Source organism: Mastomys coucha, unplaced genomic scaffold (genome assembly GCF_008632895.1).
Source record: "Mastomys coucha isolate ucsf_1 unplaced genomic scaffold, UCSF_Mcou_1 pScaffold21, whole genome shotgun sequence".
Classification (NCBI taxonomy): Eukaryota; Metazoa; Chordata; class Mammalia; order Rodentia; family Muridae; genus Mastomys; species Mastomys coucha.
In genome coordinates, this window is record NW_022196904.1 from 117,454,766 (window position 1) to 117,474,836 (window position 20,071).

At 48.8% G+C, this 20,071-nt stretch overlaps 1 protein-coding gene across 2 annotated transcripts in view; it reads right to left on the reverse strand.

The window, feature by feature from the left end:
• Window positions 1–4,119: 4,119 nt before the first annotated feature.
• The window catches only part of Rgs10 (regulator of G protein signaling 10), a 40,948-nt gene continuing 24,996 nt past the window's right edge, over window positions 4,120–20,071 (reverse strand). For both annotated transcript variants that reach the window (XM_031388473.1, XM_031388474.1), the window contains exons 4-5: window positions 16,536–16,679; window positions 4,120–4,542 (exon numbers count right to left, since the gene is read on the reverse strand). In XM_031388473.1, the coding sequence (XP_031244333.1) occupies window positions 4,396–4,542; window positions 16,536–16,679 (291 nt within the window). In that variant the 3' untranslated portion in view covers window positions 4,120–4,395. The remainder of the gene's footprint in view (window positions 4,543–16,535; window positions 16,680–20,071) is intronic.

Consider the following 20,071-nt stretch of genomic DNA (forward strand, 5'->3'; position numbering starts at 1 on the left):
AGGGGGTAGGGCCCCTTGTGGGTGGTGCCATCCCTGGGCTGGAAGTCTTGTGTTCTATAAGAGAGCAGCCTGAGTAAGCCAGGAGAAGCAAGCCAGTAAGAAACATCTCTCCATGGCCTCTGCGTCAGCTCCTGCTTCCTGACCTGCTTGAGTTCCAGTCCTGGCTTCCTCTGGTGATCAACAGCCATGTGGAAGTAAGCTAAATAAACCCTTTCCTCCCCAACTTGCTTCATGGTCATGATGTTTGTGCAGGAATAGAAACCTTGACTAAGATAAAGCTCTAGTGGTTCCTATCACCATAGGAAAGGAGTCTGCACTGGGAAAACCACAGCAGGAGTTTAAGATAGCTCCACAGGTAAGGGCACTTCCTACAAGCCTGACACCACCTGAGCTCAATTTCTGGGACCCACATGGTGGGAGGTGGGACCACCTTTGGCAAGCTGTCCTCTGTTCTATATATGTGCCAAGCACACACGCGCGTGCGCACACACACACACACACATACACAAACACACACGCACACATACATACACACACACACACACACACGCACGCACACAGGCACACACACACACCATGATTTTAACGATAAAGAGAAGTCAAACAGAACAGAAGCCTCGGGGAGGGAACAACCGTGGCTTGCTCTCAGAAAGCCAGGCAGGGCAGTGGAGGGCTAGGGAAGAGGGAAGACTGACCATAAAGTGAGAGAAAAATGTCCACCGGACAGTGTTCTCTGCAGGTGGGAAACAGAGGTAAGGGGGCACACTGGGAACGAGCAGGTGACAGGCGCATGTGAGTGGCCTGAGGCACATGTGAGTGGCCTCAGACAAAGCAGCAGGGGATAGAGAGCCTGTGAGCCACAAGAGAGGATGCCATTCAGTGCCTGAGGCATCAGCATAGCAAGATTTTAAACAGATGCCCAGGCAAAGACAGCTAGATGTACCGGTGGCCTGCAGGCTGAGTGCGGAGGTCCCTGGAGACCGTTGTCCTGAGCACGTCTTTTGATTCTGCTGCTGAGATATCCGGGACCTTGATAACTTTAGGCTGCTCCTCCCAGAGCTAGCCAGTTTCTAGACTATAAGCAACTGGATTGTATCCTTCATACACAAAGCAACCATGTTGGGGCCTACACTAAACTAAATTCCATTCTACACTAAACCACCTGTGTCGTGCTCTCTCGTGCTGGGCCACTGGCCACCCACCCTCATCGCTCCATGGCCAGGTACAAGATAACTGGGGACAGTCATATCCAGGAGTCTAATGAAAATATGCAGGTTGGCCAATCACAAACATCCTGGCCTTGCTTACCCTACCCAAGGAATGACAACAAAGGTTCCTTCCACAACCCTCCTTGTCCTGCTTCCTGATGGTACACTGGTGCAGCCATGACTGTGCACCGATCCTCTTAGGAAATGTGAGCAACCAAATATCTCCAATAGTAACTGGTCTTGTTGCCTCGCTAGATCTTAAGAAGAATTGCATCTATAGATTTCAATGCTGTGTGAATTGTCATGGTTGTTTATCCACCTGCCCCCTTCATCTAACAATCCCCAGCACACTGCTGACCTAGTTCAAATACTAGTCAGTGGATGGATGCATGGATGGACGGATGGATGGATGCAGGGATGGATGGATGCATGGATGGACAGACAGATGGGTGGGTGAATGGATGGATGATGGGTAGGTGAATGGATGGATGTTGGATGAATAGATGAAGGGTAGGTGGGTGGGTGAGGGGGGAATGGACTGAAAAACAAGCATAAAGGTAAAAGTGGGGGGCTGGATAAAAGCAACTACTTGGCTGCATGGATCCCCTACATCTCATTGAAACCACTTTGTCAGGTACAAAATTCTGTGTGTACCCAGGTTTGGTGTAAAAATCTAGTAGTCCAGAAGTGAGGAGAGAGGACACGAGGGAAGGTGGTTTTTCTTTTTCTTCATATGGACAGCCTGCTGGCTCCCTCTGGTTGTATAGTTGTATGCCTCTTGCTCCATTTAGTGTCTTCTAAAATAGTCTCTGAACCCAGTGGTGCAAAGGGAAAAGTCAATGTGAGACCTCCAGCTACTCCGGTCTCTGCCTACGGTGAGCTTTCTGAGCCATGCTGGCCTGCATCCTCGGTGACACAGAGGGTCCAACAGCATGCCCCTGGCCAGCCAAGCAAAAGAGGAATTGGAGGACTGCATCAATAGCTTTTGCTTTTAATGATGTACTGGTCTCCTCTGCTTATGGTAACTAGATGGCTCTGGTAACAGGGCCCTCAGGTGTCACTCTCAGTCCCAGGTTCCCGAGATAGGCAGAGAGGTTCCCATAGGAGGCATGTGCCTGAGGGATGTGCAACAGCTTGGGCTTGTGATTGCCAGCAGATGCTCAGTGGCCACTCCATCCTCATCAGGGAATAGCTCCCCAAAGGCCATTCCTCCTCCAGGACCAAGAGGAAAGGAGAGGAAGCATCCAACAGACTAAGGAGTCCAGACAGGTCAAGTTCACCAGAGGGTCATGATCAGGCCATACTGTTAATGGTTTACCAGAGACATCAGGCTACCATAATCCCTTTGGTGTTTTGTAATTTTGAACATTTATTATTTGAATATTATTTGAACGTTTATTTCCTTTGGGCTTTTGTATTATTTGAATATTTATCTTTTATTTTTAAGATTTATTTGTACTTTATTTTTGTTTTTTGTTTGTATGTATTTTTGTTTTGGTTTTGGTTTTTTTGGTTTTTCAAGACAGGGTTTCTCTGTATAGCCCTGGCTATCCTGGAACTCACTCTGTAGACCAGGCTGACCTCGAACTCAGAAATCCGCCTGCCTCTGCCCCCCAAGTGCTGGGATAAAGGCGTGCACCACCGCTGCCCAGCTTATTTTTATTTTATATGTATGAGTGTTTTGCCTACTTTGATATAATGTGCTCCATGTGGCAGTTCCCAACAGAGGCCAGAAGAGGGCATTAGATCCCTTGCAACTGTTGTGAGCTACCTTGTGGATGTTGGGAATGGAACCCAGGTCCTTTGGGGAAGCAGCAAATGTTTTAAACCACTGAGCTATATCTCTCCTTATTATTTTGTGAAGCAGGTTCTCACTATGTCTCCCTGGTTAACCTGAACTTTATATGTAGACCGGGCTGGCCTTGAACTCACCAAGATCCACCTACCTTTGCCTCCCAAGAGCTGAGATGACAACATGATTGGCCATTATAATTTTAAAATGTGCCTCACCTTGTCTCTCAAGTGTCCTGGTTTAAGTGAGAAGTCATATAGTTACCTCACTGGGGGGAGATTTTGCAGATGATAGAGCTTGAGTCAGGAGGCCGATACACAAGGGAAGCTTGTTGTTTTGTGGTACAAATGAGAGCCAGCAAGCATGCTGGAGACAGTCTAGCAATAGTGTTAAGCCCTGCCAGTGGTGTGGACACTAGGGAGCTGAGCCTGATCTGGGACCTTAATAGGATCCACTGTAAAAGAAGAGTGACCTAGGGTGACTAGAACCCACTGGTCATTCTCAGTCTCTTTCCAGCTGCATCAGATTTCTTTACATGTAAACCAGGCTGCCTTGAACTTGAACATATGTAGAACACACTTCTTTCCCCTCACTGGAATTTTAAGCCAGAGTTCACAAATGGAGAAAGAAGGTACAGGGTTGATTTGTTCCTTGGTGGGTGAAGGTAAAGGGGAACATCCCTTCAACACCTTCAGCACATATCTTGCGCTGAGGTCCCAGCGGACACCACCTGGAACAGCCATCACCCCTGAACAATTTCTCTTTTGATCTCTCCCTGGCTGAGACAAGTGTTTCTGTGGAGATGATATTTAAATGTGTGTTGCCTGAAATGTCACAGATTAAGGGCCCAGAACCCCTACATGAGAAATAACAGCCTTTTGCTAACGTGGTCATTCAACCCCCTAGATCATTGGCAGCTGTCAGAGATTTGCTTTGGACAGCCCTGAACTTCTCTCAAGAACTATTTAACCCCAGAACAATCCACCAGCAGCACCCACCACCCCTGTGATCGCCAGACCAACTTGTGCTTCAGATCATTAGCCAAGAGGGTCTGTGGACACGCACAGCCCAGGCAGGAAGGGCAAGGTAAAGGCTTACAAAGTAGAGGTGACTAAAGGCTTCACTTGTAGCTTCACGAACACTTTAATCAAGATTAAAAGGCTCTGAGTGTCCAGTGTTGGAGGAATCTCATGTGTTTTGTGAACTGACACTTTAAAGCTACTTTTGTTTTGAATGGAAGATTAGCATCATGCAGAGGTTGCTGTTCAATTAATAAAATACACATATCCCAAGGGAAGGCCTAGCACACTCCAGTCCTCAAACACAACAAAGCAATGACACCCTGTACAGTTCTAAGAGTCCATCCCTCTGCTCTGTCAGGGTGAAGGGCTCAGCTCATGTGTTGTAGATTCGGGAAGCTCGCTTAGCTGCAGTCTGAGCATCCGGAGGCTCCTCCTCCTCCTCCTCAGCGCGCTTGGGTTTCAGAAACAAGTCAGACTTCAAGAAGCGGCTGTAGCTGTCATACTTCATGAGATTGAAGATCTAAAGAGGAAAGAGAAGAGTCTGATGGTCATCGCCAACGCAGACCATAAACCACCCTGTCGAACACTTACCATGAGCCAAAGACACACATACACACACACACACACACACAGGTATGCGCACACACACACTCACACGCAAGCACACACATGCATACACACACACACACACACACACACACACACACTAACCCATGCTAGTGTAGGACCTGTGAGACAACTCAGCAAGTAAAAGCACTTGCCATGCAAGCCTAATGACCTGAGTTCGATCCCCAGAACCCGCAGTAAAAAGACAGAGAACTGACTCCCAAAAGTTGCCCTCCAACCTCCACCCACATGCCACGGCATGCACCTGCCCACACTGACAGACACATCACGTGTGCACACACAGACAACAACAATACTGAGAAGAACAACAATTACAACACTGGCGTAGGGCTGTGCTGGACAAGGCAGACTTCCTGTCCATTATTGATCATCATGTAATCAATGGATGCTATAGATTAGAGAATCATATATACAAATACATCTCTTTTTTTCCCACAGAAGTATAGATGCCCACAGCCTGAGTCATACCTTTGCCTCAAACGGCCCTTTAAGAATCTTCTCTGGCTGGGCATTGTGGCACATGCCAGTCATTCCAGCACTCAGCAGTTCGAGTTCAGCCTCAGCTACATAGTGAGTGTGAATCCAGCCTGAGCTACACGAGACCTTTTCTCAAAAAAGAAATCTTTTTAAAACCTAATATTTAAACCTACTCAGACAGATCTAGTGAGATAGAGGCCAGCCTGGTCTACAGAGCAAGTTCTGGGACAGCCAGGACTACAAAGGGGAGCCCTGCCTTGAGAATAAATAAATAAATAAACCTAGTAAATTTGGTATTAGAGACCTCAAACCTGTTACCAGGCCAAGAGACAAAGTGGGGGGGTGTTTAACGCAAGGGGGGGCTACACACTTCTATTAGAAGCCACAGGACCAGGTCTCAGTTACAGAGAGTGGATGTCCGCAGCAGAGACCCCTGCCCAGCCAGACATGTTGAGGTCTCTAGAAGGCAATGATTCTGAGGTACATCGGGGCTGAGTGGGACCCCTGATGGAGCCCAATTCCTTGGGGCTAGAGAGAGCTGCACCTGCTGGCACATGCTCCAAGGGCTGTCTCACACAGAAGCCTCCTGTCTTTGGGCCACATCCCCTGGATCTCAGGTCCACTCCTGCTCGCTTCCTCACACTACAACATGGAGAAAGGAAGGAAGGAAGGGCCTCCTGCTACAGAGAATCATCTTTTCAAGACATAGTCAGTCTCTTTCTACGTCACCATCTCTGTCTCTGTCTGTCTTTCCTTCAGATGAAAGGGCCACAAGGCACACCAGGGTGCCTTCCAGTGCAGCACTAGCTCATGTCTGGCTGAGTGAAAAGTTCCAAGATGCCACTCACTGTCAGGCAGGGCTGTCACGTAGGTGGCAAAATCCTGACATCTTTTAAACATGCTTTCCCTCAACACACACATGGGCTGGGGCCTTGGGATGTCTGCTCAGGAGATGGAAGGGCTCCTCCAGAAAGGATGGAAGCCTTCTATCTTTCGCCTTCATGTCCCCAAGAGAGCTGCAGGAGAACCAAACCACCCATTTTGCAGAGACCACAACCCAGGAAACACTTAGCACACTGGGCTGCCCATAAACTGTTTAACCAGTGCCTGCCATTCCCGTGCCCCCTAGTCCCCTGGAGATATTCCCATCTCACCCAAGCTCTAGAATAGTTACCTGTTTTGTATCAATTTTGTAATCTTTAAGAGGTGAGTATAACTTGCTAAGGTTTGGACACATCACTTTTTAAGAAAATATAACGCCTCTAAAATTATATATATATATATATATATATATATATATATATATATATATATATCAGCAGCAGAGTGAGGAGGGTAAGGATAAGAGACGCCATTCTCCTCGCTAGGTTTCCCACAAACGTGCTAAGCAGCTATCACCCCCTTCACCACAAGGCATCCTTCAGCCTCTCAAGTACATGGACCCCCCAAGGTGATCTTACGTGTGCCCACCTGGCTCAGAATCCAGAATAAATGCTCCAGGTGGGACTAGTGGAGCCAGCTTGTGGCCTTTCCTGGCATGTGGTCCTGTAACCCTGTCACTTCCCCCAGGTCCCAGCACAGCCCTATACACCCTGCTCCCCCATCACTTCCTCAGGTCCGTGGCAAACCCAACCAGCACCAGGAGCAGGGGTAGAGCCTCTCATCTGAAGTCTCTGTGGGTGGCTCTGAGAGGAGTATTCTGTTTGCCTTCTGTGACTCTGAGGCTCACACCTCAGAGAGAAGGGGTGTGTTGGAGCACCCAGGGTGTGCGGAGGTGGGAGACTGAATCCGGACTGCTGCTCCATTGGGAGATGGTACTCAGGGGCTCTGCTTGCCTCTGCCAACTCAGCTCTTGGATGTAAACTATTTTACTTTTCTTTTAAAAAGTAGGTATGGGCTGGAGAGATGGCTCAGCAATTAAGAACACTTGTTGCTCTTGCAGAGGAGCCAGGTTCGACTCCCAGCACCCACATGGTAACTCACAATGAAGTGTTTGTCTTGTTATTGTGGGTTTGGGTGGAGGAGATGTGAGTATGGGCGCACATGTACCTACATCAGAGGGCAACTCTGGAGAACTGGTTCTCTTCTTCCACCACAGGATCCAAGGATCCAACATAAGTTTGTGTCACAAGTGCTCGGACCTACTGAGTCATCTTGTTGGCCCCACCACAAAATTTATCAAGGGCATAGGGTCATTCCCTGTGGTGTGCAGGTGTAAAATGCCCAGCCAGCCCCAAAGTCCTTAGGCTGTGGTTTCCAGATGTCTGGCTCTCGTAACCTCTAGGTGCCAGAGGGACTGGGAAGCAGCTGTGGGCAGCAGGCCCAGGAAAACTTCATCTTCCTGGATGTCCACAGCCCTGTGGCTCTGCCTGAGATCCAGAGAGCAGCTTCTCACTGCTGCTGGCAAATTATGAGCATAAGAGTGTGTGGCCCTGGGAATATCCACCACAGAGCCCCTTGTGGATGGTGTGCAACAAGGTGTCAGAGAGCATGCAGAAAATGACTAGGAATCCTCCCAGAGCTACTGACCACCATAGGGCAAAAGCCACGGAGGAGCAGAGCATGTGTTCCCCATGTGTTCTGCAGACATTCAAGCGAGGACCAACATCGCTGAGAGGCTTGTGACCACACACTCCAGGCATCCGATAGAGCATTCTCTCATGACACTATCACAAGGCCCCTGGGACTGTGGTTTCACTGAGGAGGAAAACATGGCCTGTGGCTAGCACTTGCTGGATGGCATGGGCTGCTCCGCTCTGTCTGGCAAAGCAGAACCACAGACAACTTTCCCTCATAGATCCAGAGGCCAGATTCTGAGGTCAAGCTACCAGCAGGCTGATTTTTTTCCTGGGTGTCTCTCTGTGTCACAAGGCCATCCCTGTCTATGTCTTATAAGAACACACATCAGGGGCCCACAAGATGGTCCAGAGGGAGAACTTCAGGTGAGGGTACTTTTCATGAGAGCCCAGTAACTAGAATTGGATTTCCACAATTCACATAAACATGGAAGGAGTGAAACAACTCCTCAAAGTTACCCTCTGACCACCACATGCATATTGTCTCTTTCACACACATACACAACACACATGCACCCACACACATGCACACATACACATAGAACACACACACATACACTACTCAAAAAAACAAAAAACAAACAAACAAACAAACAAAAAAACACTTGTCACTTTGGATCAGGGCTCACTCATATGAGCTCATTTAGCGTAATTATCTTTTCTAAGCCCCTGTCTCCAGACACAGCCACATTCCGAGGGACAGGTAAGTGAGGATTTCCACAGGAGAAGAAGGACACAAGACAGTCTATAGACAGATGGGAGGCCAAGCCTGGCAGGCTACCTCTCCATTCCATACACCTAGCCAGCTGTATGACCCTTGTGTGGCAGAACACTATGTGGTCATTAAAAATAAGGTCTGGGAGCCAATGAGAGGTTTCAGATGGTGAAGACACATGACACACAAGCCTGACAGCCTGATGACATGGTGCTGTCATCCCACATGGTAGAGGAGAGAGCCAGCTCCTGCACGCTGTCCTAGCTCTACCGTACGTGCTATGGCATGTGTGCTCCTTGCCCCTCAAATAAATAAGCAAATGTTAAAAAAAAAAAAAAAGAATTGAAAAAAATGTCTACATGATATGTAGTGCTTGGAATGGAGAGGCAGGAGGATCACAAGTTCAAGACCAGCCTGGGCCACACATGCTCCAGGTCAGACTTTCACTTACATGGGGAGAGAGAGGGGGGGGGGGAAGAGAGAGAGAGAGAGAGAGAGAGAGAGAGAGAGAGAGAGAGAGAGAGAGATAAGATTTGCAAAGTTAAACATAGAAATTTATCCATAAGCATTAAGCGATTGAATATTTAATTTCAAAATGTACTGAATTTTAACCCATGATTCCAAATATGTCAAAGGGAAAGGAATAGTCATAAGGACAGCAGGTTGGTAGTGTCTTCAAAAGTGTATATCCACCTAGAACCTCAAAATGCGACTTCATTTAGAAACAGATCTAGTGATACCTATCGAGCTGAAATCACTCTACAGGGTAGGGAAACCCAGATCCAAAGAGGCAGGACACACAGAGAGACCTAGAAAGAAGGAAGCTGTGTGACAACAGTGACAGAAACAGGAGTGACATGGACACAGCCTACAAGTTCCAAAGGCGGCGAGCAAGCAACTGACCAGAAGCTGGAACTACGGCAAGTCCCTCTTCTAGGCCTTCATCAGGCCCCCGGCTCTGCCCACGGCTGACTTCAGAGTCCTAGTCTCCTAGATATGCAAGAAGTGTTTGCTGTTTGAAAACGTACGAGACTGGCCCACTAGGAAACTGCTAAAATAGAAACACGGTTCCGAAGACCTGCAGAGCACAGCCTAGGTGCGAGCCTCAACTCAAGAAGAAAGAACTGGCCCAGAGACCTTAGTTGGTTCTATAAGACCAGGCCTCCGACAGGCAAAGCTGACCTGGACCTAAACAATGTGGTCAGAATCCTAGGTGACTGCAGGAAAGAGAAGAAAATGGGAACAACTCAGGGGGAAGAAGAGGAAGAAGGCCTTTGAGCACGGGAAGATTTGTCTCCAGCAGGCGGCAAAGCAGAACATCGTGAGTAAGCAGCTGGGCTGCTTCTGGGCTTCTTTTATCTTTCTTTTTTTTTTTTTTTTTTTTTTTTTTTGGCCAGGACAGATGTAGCTTAGCAAGGCTCCTGGTTTGCAGGCTCCCCATCTTCATGCCTACACACTATAACCTGTTTAGCCGGTTGCCTGGGATCCCTTGCTCCAGACTGGGAGGAAACGAGGGAAGGCGAATCCTGTGCCTGGGCAACTGTACCCTGCACCTTGCTTCCAGTGCAGGGACCCTACATCACCCAAACACCCACCGTGCTTCCTCAAACCCGGACGGAGCTGAGATGGAGCAGCAAGGGGGAAAGCCCCCTTTCAGTGCCCTACAGGCGGCTCTGGAGAAGGAAGGACTCCCCCCAGAAGCACTCAGCCTCAGAAGGACGGCCACTCCAGGCGAATCCACTGCCTCCACCCACTGCATTTGGAGCTTGATAAATATTTGATCACTCAGAATCAAGTATATTAGAAGAACTAAATGAAATACCCACCTCCCTTCTTTTCTGTGTTACGCATAAGGAGGAAAAATTTAAATCCTTCAGGGTAACAAAGTTTGGTTTAATAGGATTTCTCTGACTTGCCATTCTAGAATATTCTCTCCCCCACCCATTCTGTCTCTCTGTCTCTGCCTGCATCCCTCTCTCTTTTTCTCCCCCCTTCCCCTCTCCTCCTCCCTCTCCTTGTACCTAGATTACAGAACTGATTACTGGCTGCGTGAATATAAAACTGAGAGGAAAGGCGGCTACTCCCTGCTTCTCTCAGGTGATTAATGGGTTTGGCAAGCTGATGTGCCCACCCTGTGAATGGAGGTCCTCCTCCATCTTCTGAAGAAGGAGTGGGGTGCACCCAGGAGGTCTGAGGGTAGCTAACAGACAGTGGGACAGTGACAAGCAGAGACTGCAAACCCTGCCCTTAAGCATGAGCAGGCCACTAGAAAGGTTTTGTCAACCTGGACAGCACTTTAGTTCATAGACAGGCCCACTAGGGATGGTGAATGCGCCAAGGGTGGGATCAGAACTCCAAGAAGTCCAAAAATGGGTCAAAAAGACCCTCTTCATGAGCCAAAATATAATTCCTCAATGGGGGCTATCCAGTCTCCCCTGGAGTCTGTGAAATTCAAGCTCAAAGTTCAATGATTGTTCTGCATGTCTGCCATGACTCGGAGTCTAGTGCTTTTCTGGCACTTCTCCACATTCCCCTCCCAGCCTGCCTGCTATCTTAAAGTCATAAGGTCAACCCGAAAGTCCTTCGGAGAGCAGCCTTCATGCCCCATCTTTCTGAAGGTGTCTGACCTTACAGATGTGAGGAAATGTTTTGCTTTCATTGGAACAAAAATTCAGCCCTCCCTGGAAACTGCCGATTTCTAGACTGTGTCTGATCCTTGAAAGTGAATGTCAACAGGACCCATAAGCCAGAGATGGCTACACCCTGGACCTGATTGCCAACTGCAGCCCAGACAGAGGGGCCATGGTGGTGCAGGAAAGCTCAGACTCAGGTCCTGTGTGGAGAAACAGGGAGCTGGAGTGAACCCAGGGCCGCACTAAGAAACAGAACCCATGTGGGCTCTGAAGCAGGATGGAGCTCTGCCCCTGCTTCCCTCTTCTGATACCAAGAGCCAATCTACCACACAGTGATCATGACCATGACTCTGAATCCAACATCCAGGAAGTGACTGTCTGAGACAGGGTTGGGACGGAGGGCTGGCACTCAGGCCAAGGGCCAATGAAAAGCCATGGTTAGAAAGCCAAGGCCAACAGTTGACCCTCTGTGATAGAGGTGGCTCCTCTCTGAGTCATTTGCTCTCTCTCTAGCCCAGCTAGGAAAGGGCAGGATAGCCAGGGCTGGGCATCAGGGCCACATGGCCCAGCTTTCAAGATCAAACCTACTAGTGCAACTGACCTACCTGATGAAAAGCTAAACTTCAGCCAGGCAATAGTGGCACATGCCACCACTTGGGAGGCAGAGGCAGGCGGATCTCTGAGTTCCAGGCCAGCCTGGTCTTCAGAGTAAGTTCCAGGATAGCCAAGGCTATGCAGAGAGGCCCTGTCTCAAAAAACCAAAAACAAACAAACACACTAAATTTCAAAACCCTTCAGTTAAACTGGCATCACAACACCAGGATCCAACAAGCTCCCCTACCCATCACTTAGTAGGGACACTGAACGTCCTGACACATAGCATCGCCTGCCTTTACACTGGCCTCGCCTGGAACACCCTGCCTCCCAGGTCTCCTCTTCCAGCACCTGCTGTCTTTGGGGGCTCTGGCCTCTGCAGGGACCCGGAGAGCCCCAGCAGCCCCTCCCAGATGCTCTACACTCATCTCTTGGCCGTTGTTTCCTTCTTAGCGTTTATCTCTGTTCTTGTGGATGGACAGGAGCTGGTTTCCTTGCAGCACAAATAGCTCTTAGCAGAGTCACTGAAGTGACTGAAGTGACTGAGAGGAGCCACCTTCCTTCCTGCTCCTGCCTCCCTCATTGCTCCCTGCGCAGCTCAGCCTCCAACTCTAGACTACAGTGCCCGAGGGATGCACACAGTACAACCTCCACCTCTTCTGAGCCACCACTGGGCATACAGACAAGCCAAACTTATAAATTAAATCAGGAAATCATCTCTCCCCTTATTCCATGGGGGACCTTCCTAGGTAAGAGTGATAAGCCCCTAATCCCTCTGGCTTTTGCTAACATGCTTGCTAACATGCACAGGGCACCCTTCACACGCTATACTGACCATCACTGGCGTTTGCTTGATGTCTTATGAGTGTTGTTAGCTCACCAATCAAGTTCACATCCTGTAGTACAGAGAAGCCTATACTGCCGTGTGTGGGAACATAGGCCCCGCGTGTTTCAGCCCCAGATCACTGTGCTGTGGTTAAGTTTCAGTACCATTGTCTCTCCCTCCTTGGCTGTTAGATACCGCTTTCTGCTATCCAGCCCTCTGCCAGTACTTCATGTCAAATCTGCTCTCAACTAGAGAACCTGCTCGACCAGTGTATATTCCGAGAGTTAGCGGGACCTGAGTAAAGAACCTAAGGGGCTCTTTTAAGGGTGTAAGGATATAGGGCCATCTAATCTGAGCTCAGAGAGATTTGCTGTGCTTTCGGCTCCAGCTGCGGCCCACAAAAGCCCAGCTGCCCCACCAGCTTCCCCTAGAGCAGCAGAATAAGGCCACATAATGAATGGCTGGGCCACCCAAAGCTTTTCTGGTGATGATGGCTAAAAGCAGAAGTTAGTAGCCTATTCAGGGAGGTCTACCATAAGCCACATGGTGACCATAGTGAAGCTGGGGCTGTGAATGACACTCAAGGAGACCTTGGACTTAGAACTGGAGAGGTGGCTCAGTCAACAAAGTGACGGCCGGACAAGCATAAGGACCTGAGTTCCAATTCCCAGCACCCACAGAAAAATTTGTCACGATGACACACATCTGGAACCCAGCACTGGAGAAGTAAAGGCAGGGGGATCCCTGGCCACCCAGTCTGGTCAAACCCATGAGGTCTAGGCCAATGAGAGAGACTCTTTCAAAAATAATGAGGTGAGAAGCAATTGAGGAAGGCACACAATGTCGACTTCTGGCCTCTGTATGCAACACATACACAGGTACATGCACACACACACACACGCACACACACAAAATAAGTAAGTAAATGAATAAGTCTTTTTTTTTTTAATCTTGGAGTCCTCTTTCTCTCTAATTTAATGTCCCTCACTTTAAAAAGCAAGGTCCTCAAAGGAGCTCTGTGGGAGCAAAGACTTCAGGTGATGCTGCTGAGCCACTTTGTGTCTAGGCCCCTGACAGACAGAAGTTTCCAACACGAAGCCAAACCCAGGTGCCTTCACCCCTCCCCCCCCCCAACCTCCAGGAAACCAGCAAACACTGCACGAGTAGGCTGTGCTGTGCATCCATAGGGGAAAAGAGCTGAATGCGTACGCGTTCCATTCCTGTCATAATTCCCTAAGAAATATGATGTAACTACAGACACGGTACTATGTGAGGGTAAGTCACCTACAGAGGAACCTTGTGGGAAGATTATACATCATCTGACACTACTTAACACATCTTCAGCACACGCTGTGTGTATCTCTAGAGTCCCTGCATCCAGTCTCCAGGGGTACCAAGGGAGAGGATGGTTGAAGCTTTTTCTCCTCCACCCACCTATACCTTAGGAGGGCTCTCTCTCTCTCTCTCTCTCTCTCTCTCTCTCTCTCTCTCTCTCTCTCTCTCTCTCTCAACAGTGCTTCACAACAGGATATAAAAGCACTTCCTTTACAGTCAAACTCTGAACCGCATTGGTGACGAGTGCGGGTCACACACGTTATTTATAGAACACGAAGGATGGGCAGGTAGAGATGAAATGTTGTTTAGTGGCTATCTCCAGGTGAAATCACAGGGGTGAGCCTTCAGTATCTTTTCGTTTCCAAGTAGTTAAAAATATTTTTAAAAACTTTTGTCACTCAGCCAGGTGTGGTAGCACACACCTATGACCTCAGCATTTGGGAGGCAGAGGAATGGAGTTTGAGTTTAAGGCCAGACTATGTCTCAGAATAACAACTATGGTGTCACTCAGAAAACAAAACAAAACAAAACAAAAACCCTTCTCCTGTCTGCTGTGTGTCTCCTTTCTGTGCCAGCCATCCCACCGCCCCAGCAGACACTTGTCTAGGCTATGTGCAGATCATAGCAGATGCCTCTGTTTTGATGTCTTGTGGGGCTCTTTGGCACTGTATGCAAGCCACTGTGTGAAGTCCTACCAGGCTTTCTCAGCTCATTTCCACCTTGGTCTCTGTAACCCCATAAAGCAAGTATCTGTGTCTACAGGATCCCTATCCTCCTTCTGTCCCAAGGACATCATGGCCTCTGCCCAGCAGAGAGAAACAGCCCTTGAACAGGAAGATAGATAAAGGCTATGAGGGATAGAGACTGCCCATGGTTTTTCTGAGTGACTTTAACTAAGGAACCACTACAACTCCTTGAGCCGTGTTTCTGTGCCCAACAAAACCAGGATAAGACATGCCAAGTGAGACAGCAGTTCTCAGGACAGCTCAGCATTGGCCAATGTTACTGCAGATAAGCTAGAGCCTAGTAGCTGGATAACCTTTCAACACCGGATGTACTTCAAAGCATCCATAGGAGCCTTTTAGAAGATCCTGAGGGCCAGAATAGACAGGTGTTCCCATGGGTCCACAGTCACAAAAACTGCCTTTTCTTTCTTCCTCTCTCTCCCAAATCTATGCCTATTGCTCAAAATCACTCCTGCAGAAGGCCCTTGATAAGTCTCCCCAGACACCCAGACAGAGTTCCCTCAACACCCAAATTTTATTCAGAATTTACGTGGGATCTACATTCCCCACTGTGTTGGTTGGAAACTGTTCTCAAAGTACTTCTGCTCATGTTTCTGCCTGGGTGTTTTGTTTTCTATCAGATGAGGAGCAACATGGAACCTCTTGGATGCTGGGACATCCTGTAGCCCAGTGGTTCTCAACCTTCCTAAAGCTGCAACCTTTTAATATAGTTCCCCAGGTTGTGGTGACCTTCAACTAGAAAATTATCTCATGGCTACTTCATAACTGTAATTTTGCTACTGTTATAAATTGTAACATAACTATCTGATATACAGGATACCTGATGTGCGATCCCCAAAGGGTTCTCGGCCCACAGGTTCAGAAAAGCTGCTCTAGGCTCTATGCACCAGGTGATCAAAAAGCCCCTCTGCAAAAGCAAAAGCTCAGCCAACACACAGATGGCACAGTCCCCACGGTGTGTAGCCTGAGCCCTACACAGATAGTGCAGTCTCCACGGTGTGTAGCCCTGAGCCCTGCAAAGCCAGCCTTCCCTAAGAACATGGGGAAGTGTTTCCACACCATGCATGATCTAGAGTTCTGAGAAGTTAGCCTTGGGAGTAGGCGAACCATCAGTTTTAACATACCCTTCAAGTGTGTGAATGGTCTCCTCAGGGCAGGCAGTGAGGAAGATCTTCTGGTGTATGTACAAAAAAACACCTCCAGCTTTCCTGCTACTTTGAATTCTTACAGCTATTTCCAGAACCTTTTCTTTCTACCTTCAACAGCTGTTCCATGTTACTTCAACATGGCTCTCTTAGCCTCAATCTGCCTTCCCGGCAGAGGTGCAAGCTTGACCCAAAGCCAGTCTCACATTTAACAGAGGAGTGCAGATGTGCACACACATTTATAAATTCAGGTCTGAATATCAGGTTATGTCCCTTTTGTCCAGTGACATTTATTGGCTATTCCTCCTAAGAAATTCTGCCAGAAAACTTATGGTTTACCTCTTTAACATGTCCATTTTTAAACTTACCTCTTCTGGAATATACTGTAAAATTTTCACTTTGTCGTTATGGCTATGTCGTTATAAATTTATTTACAGCTTTGAGCCACTGGCAGTAAGAGAGCCTGTTTATTTTAACAAGACCGGTCTTGGTTTCCCTGCCACTATCCGTAGGGCTCCCTAGCCACCCCTCCCTTCGCAGCTGCTGTGTTTCTTTAACCTGCATCCCTCAGACAGACCCAGCCTCCCATCCCACCTGCGGGGAAATGGCTGAGAACCCCAGGAGTTCAAATGGTGCATAAAATAAGAGTCAACATAGTCCAAATTCAGAAACTGGGGTTCCCCAACCTTCGTCAATCAGAGCTCCCCAATAACCTTGGCCTGCACAGCTGGATGAGGTATTTCCCCGGGAATGTAGCATTTCCCTGAAGAATTCTCCCAGGCCTGGAGTGAACATAGATAGTTTTTCAGATCAAGGCATGGGCAAGGAGGTCACATTACCTGGTCCTGGAGCTTTTGGAACATCAGAGGGTGTGGTTCTTCCAGAATCTTTTCAGTTAGCCGAGACTGCCCCTCCACGTTGACTTGCGAAGAGGCCTTATTGGACAGGAAGGTCATGTAGATCTCCTTGGCCTTTTCCTGCATCTGGAGGAGACAGAGAAGCTGGACTGTTATCCACCAGCACAGCCTTTCCTGGCCTAAAGCCAGCTCCACCCTCCAGCCGGCCCTGGAAGAGCTGCAGCTGGGAGCTATTGCAGCCTCCAGAGCCAAGCTCCCAGAGAAGGCCCACAGCAGCCTGGCCTACCCCACACCTAATAATGCTTCTGAGGCCAAGTGTTCTGAAACAAAATTGCTACCCTGACCATTCAGAAACAATGAAAGTGGCAATCCAGCATGACTCGGGGTCACCCCGTGACCCCTCCCAATTCAGAGCTCATGGGAATGTTACCCGGTCCTAAGCTGGAATGAAACTCACTGGTCAAAGCTCAAACCTAAATGAGCCTCAGAACTGTTAAGCTACATGAAAGAAACCAGACACAAGAGGCTGCGTCCGGTGTCGTGCTATTCACAAGAATGTGCAGATGCCCAGGAACAGAAAGATTAGTGGTTGCTCGAGATTGTGGGAGGAAACACTGGGGATAGGGATGAGGTGGGCAAGCACAAGGGTAACTGAGCGTCCTGGGACTTCCACTCAGCTTGGGATGTGCACACAGCCTTCTCCCAGCAATGCCCTGGCAATCTAGGACTTGCACCTCCACGTATTATATGCGCAGGCGTCCTCTCCTAACAATGCACCTAGGGACCTAGGACCCCCGTCTGCATTGAGCTACACAGGCAGCTCATTGCAAACAATGGCATAAATGTCTCCTTTCCTTAACAACCACCAAGCATTATTCATGTTTCCATTCAGTCATACTCCAGTCAGAACTAGGGACACTGGGAGGGGGCCAACCTGACCTGAACTAGTTTTGGGTGGTTGAGCAATAAGACAAACTGTGTCCTCTAAGTAAATTTTTAGAGAGAATCTCTCTATTTTACCATCTTTTGCCTATGTACCCCTGAGCGTGGCTTATAATTCAAATCAGACGCATTGTGGGAAGGGACATACACTCAGTAAAATTTCTATCTTAGACATGTCAGTTAAAATAGAGAACCACCCATAGCATGGCCCTTAGTAAACAGCCCCTCCGCCCTCAAGACCCATCAAAGTAGTCCCAGGCAATAAGCTGGGGCCCCTGAGTATACCGCACTGGTGTGGCCCGCTGTCAATCAGTAGATGGTTTTAAGATAGGGTCTCACTCTGTAGCCCTGGATGTCCAGGAACTCATTATGTATACCAGGCTGGCATCACACAGAGATCTGTTTCTGCTTCCTGAGTGCTGGGGCCCTGCCTGGCCTCTGTTGTCCCTCTTGACAGTGCCTTTCCCCCCCCCCCCCAAGCTGAACTATGGCTCGGCTTTTGAATACTTTCCCTTTTCACCTTTTTTTTTTTTAAAGATTTATTTATTTATTTATTTAGTTAGTTAGTTAGTTATGTGAAGTACACTGTCTTCAGACACACCAAAAGAGGGCATCAGATCCCCACTACAGATGATTATGAGCCATCATGTGGTTGTTGGGATTTGAACCCAGGACCTCCGGAAGAGCAGTCGGTGCTCTTACCCACTGAGCCATCTCACCAGCCCGGTTCCCTTGCTACTTTACAGCCTTTATTTCAATTCCTTGACTAAGAACCTGGAAGAACCTGGAGCAGAGGCATGGTGGGCCTGGGGATTCTCTTCGGAGGGTTGGGAGGAATTGGGATCCAGTAAGTGGTCGTGCCTGCACAGCATTGTGAATACACTCGGTGCCATGGAGACACTCCAAACAAAGGTTTTTAATTATGTGTGTGTCACCAAGACAAATAAAGTCCCATGAAACAACCCATGTGTGCATGCATCACCCCCCTCCCTGTGCCTGCTGTGCTGTGGGCATGCATGTATCACCCCCCATGTCTGCTGTGCTGTGGACATGCTGAGCCTGTTTCCCTTAACCTCTTGGTCTTCCCCTCCCCCCAGCACCCGCCACCCCTGGTAATGCAGGTTTCCTAATGAGGACCAGGGCCAGGACAGGTGACACCAGGACAGTCTGACTCCAAACTTCAGTCCCAGTCTGGTCCCACAAGGCACACTGAGCTCTCTAGGATAGATGGCTTATCAGTCTTCCAGAAGAAGAAGTTTTCCATCAAGTGATCGCATAGTAGGTGTAAGTAATGCAGAGAAAGAACACTCACTGTATGCCCAAAGTCCCCAGCGCAGCCCCACTGGAAATCTTGGAGACAAGGGCTGACAAGATGTTCACTCACCTGCAATCTCATTACACTGAGAGCTGTGGCAGGGCCATGACATGTCCTGATGGTAGGAGCAATTAAGAACTGTGACAGGGCTATGACCTTCCCTGATGGCAGAAGCCAGCTTTATTTAAAGTCTTCAAAGTTGTGGTGGGCAGGGCTGCAGACTCAGCACTCTCCACCAGAACTTCCCTTGCACTCCCTCCCTCTTCTTGAAGAGGATGGAGTCAGTCAGTCGTCTGTGGCAGCAGAGATAGCTCCTGTGTGAACCTCAGGTCTCTGGCCCCCTCTGGCCCCACAGAGCGAGGCAATGGAGAAATGCCTTTCACATGTAGCGCACACCTGAGGTTTGTGGAGGAGATGGGGGTGGTCAGGAGGCCCTAAGGAAACACTTTTCCCCCAGAGAGGCTCTGAGCCTCGGAGGGCACTTGCATTGCTTCAATGAGGGAACATCCGGCTCCAAAAACTTCTGCTCTTATGAAAACCCCTGGAAGTTTTCAATTAGTAGTGCTTGAAAAATGGAAGAAAATGAGCTTGTTTCATGCCAGACACCAGAAAGCAAAAGACCCTGTGCGGCTGAGGCCTGACTCTCTGCTGAAACAGGAACAGTGCCCAGAGGGAGCCAGCACTCAAAGCCCTGTGTCTGTTCTTTCTGACTACAGGAGCAATTAATTAATGTCAAACTCAAAGACATGGGAGCCTCTTAAGATAAATATGACTATTCCTGGGATAGGTCTGGGGACCATCATGAGGCCCGCCCGGAAGGGCAGTTTGGAACTTCATGTCTCTCAGAGACCCACCAGCTCCACAGAGCCATGAGCGTCTCCCACCACCCCCATTCTGTCAGAAGGGAACATTTTTGGAAACCCACTTCCTGTTTTACAGTTACTTCATGAAAGTAGAATTTCAGTTGGCCAGATGAGAAGAACTGCATGCAAGAGTCTGCAGGCCTCCCCTCCTCAGACATCCACGAACACAGATGTTCCGCTATGCACGCATGCACACACATGGCCCACATGAATTCAGGCTCTCTTGGGTAGTTCTGAAAATGAGACACATAAGTGAGCAGCTTGAGACTCCGTATGTAGGGGCAGGTGGCCCAGGGGAGAGGAAGCAGGTGCCGGGGCCGCTGGTGTCCAGACCCCAGCTCTCAACCAACCCTCTCATCAGCTGTCCTTCCCCAGCCGTGGAGAGCAGGGTACGTCCC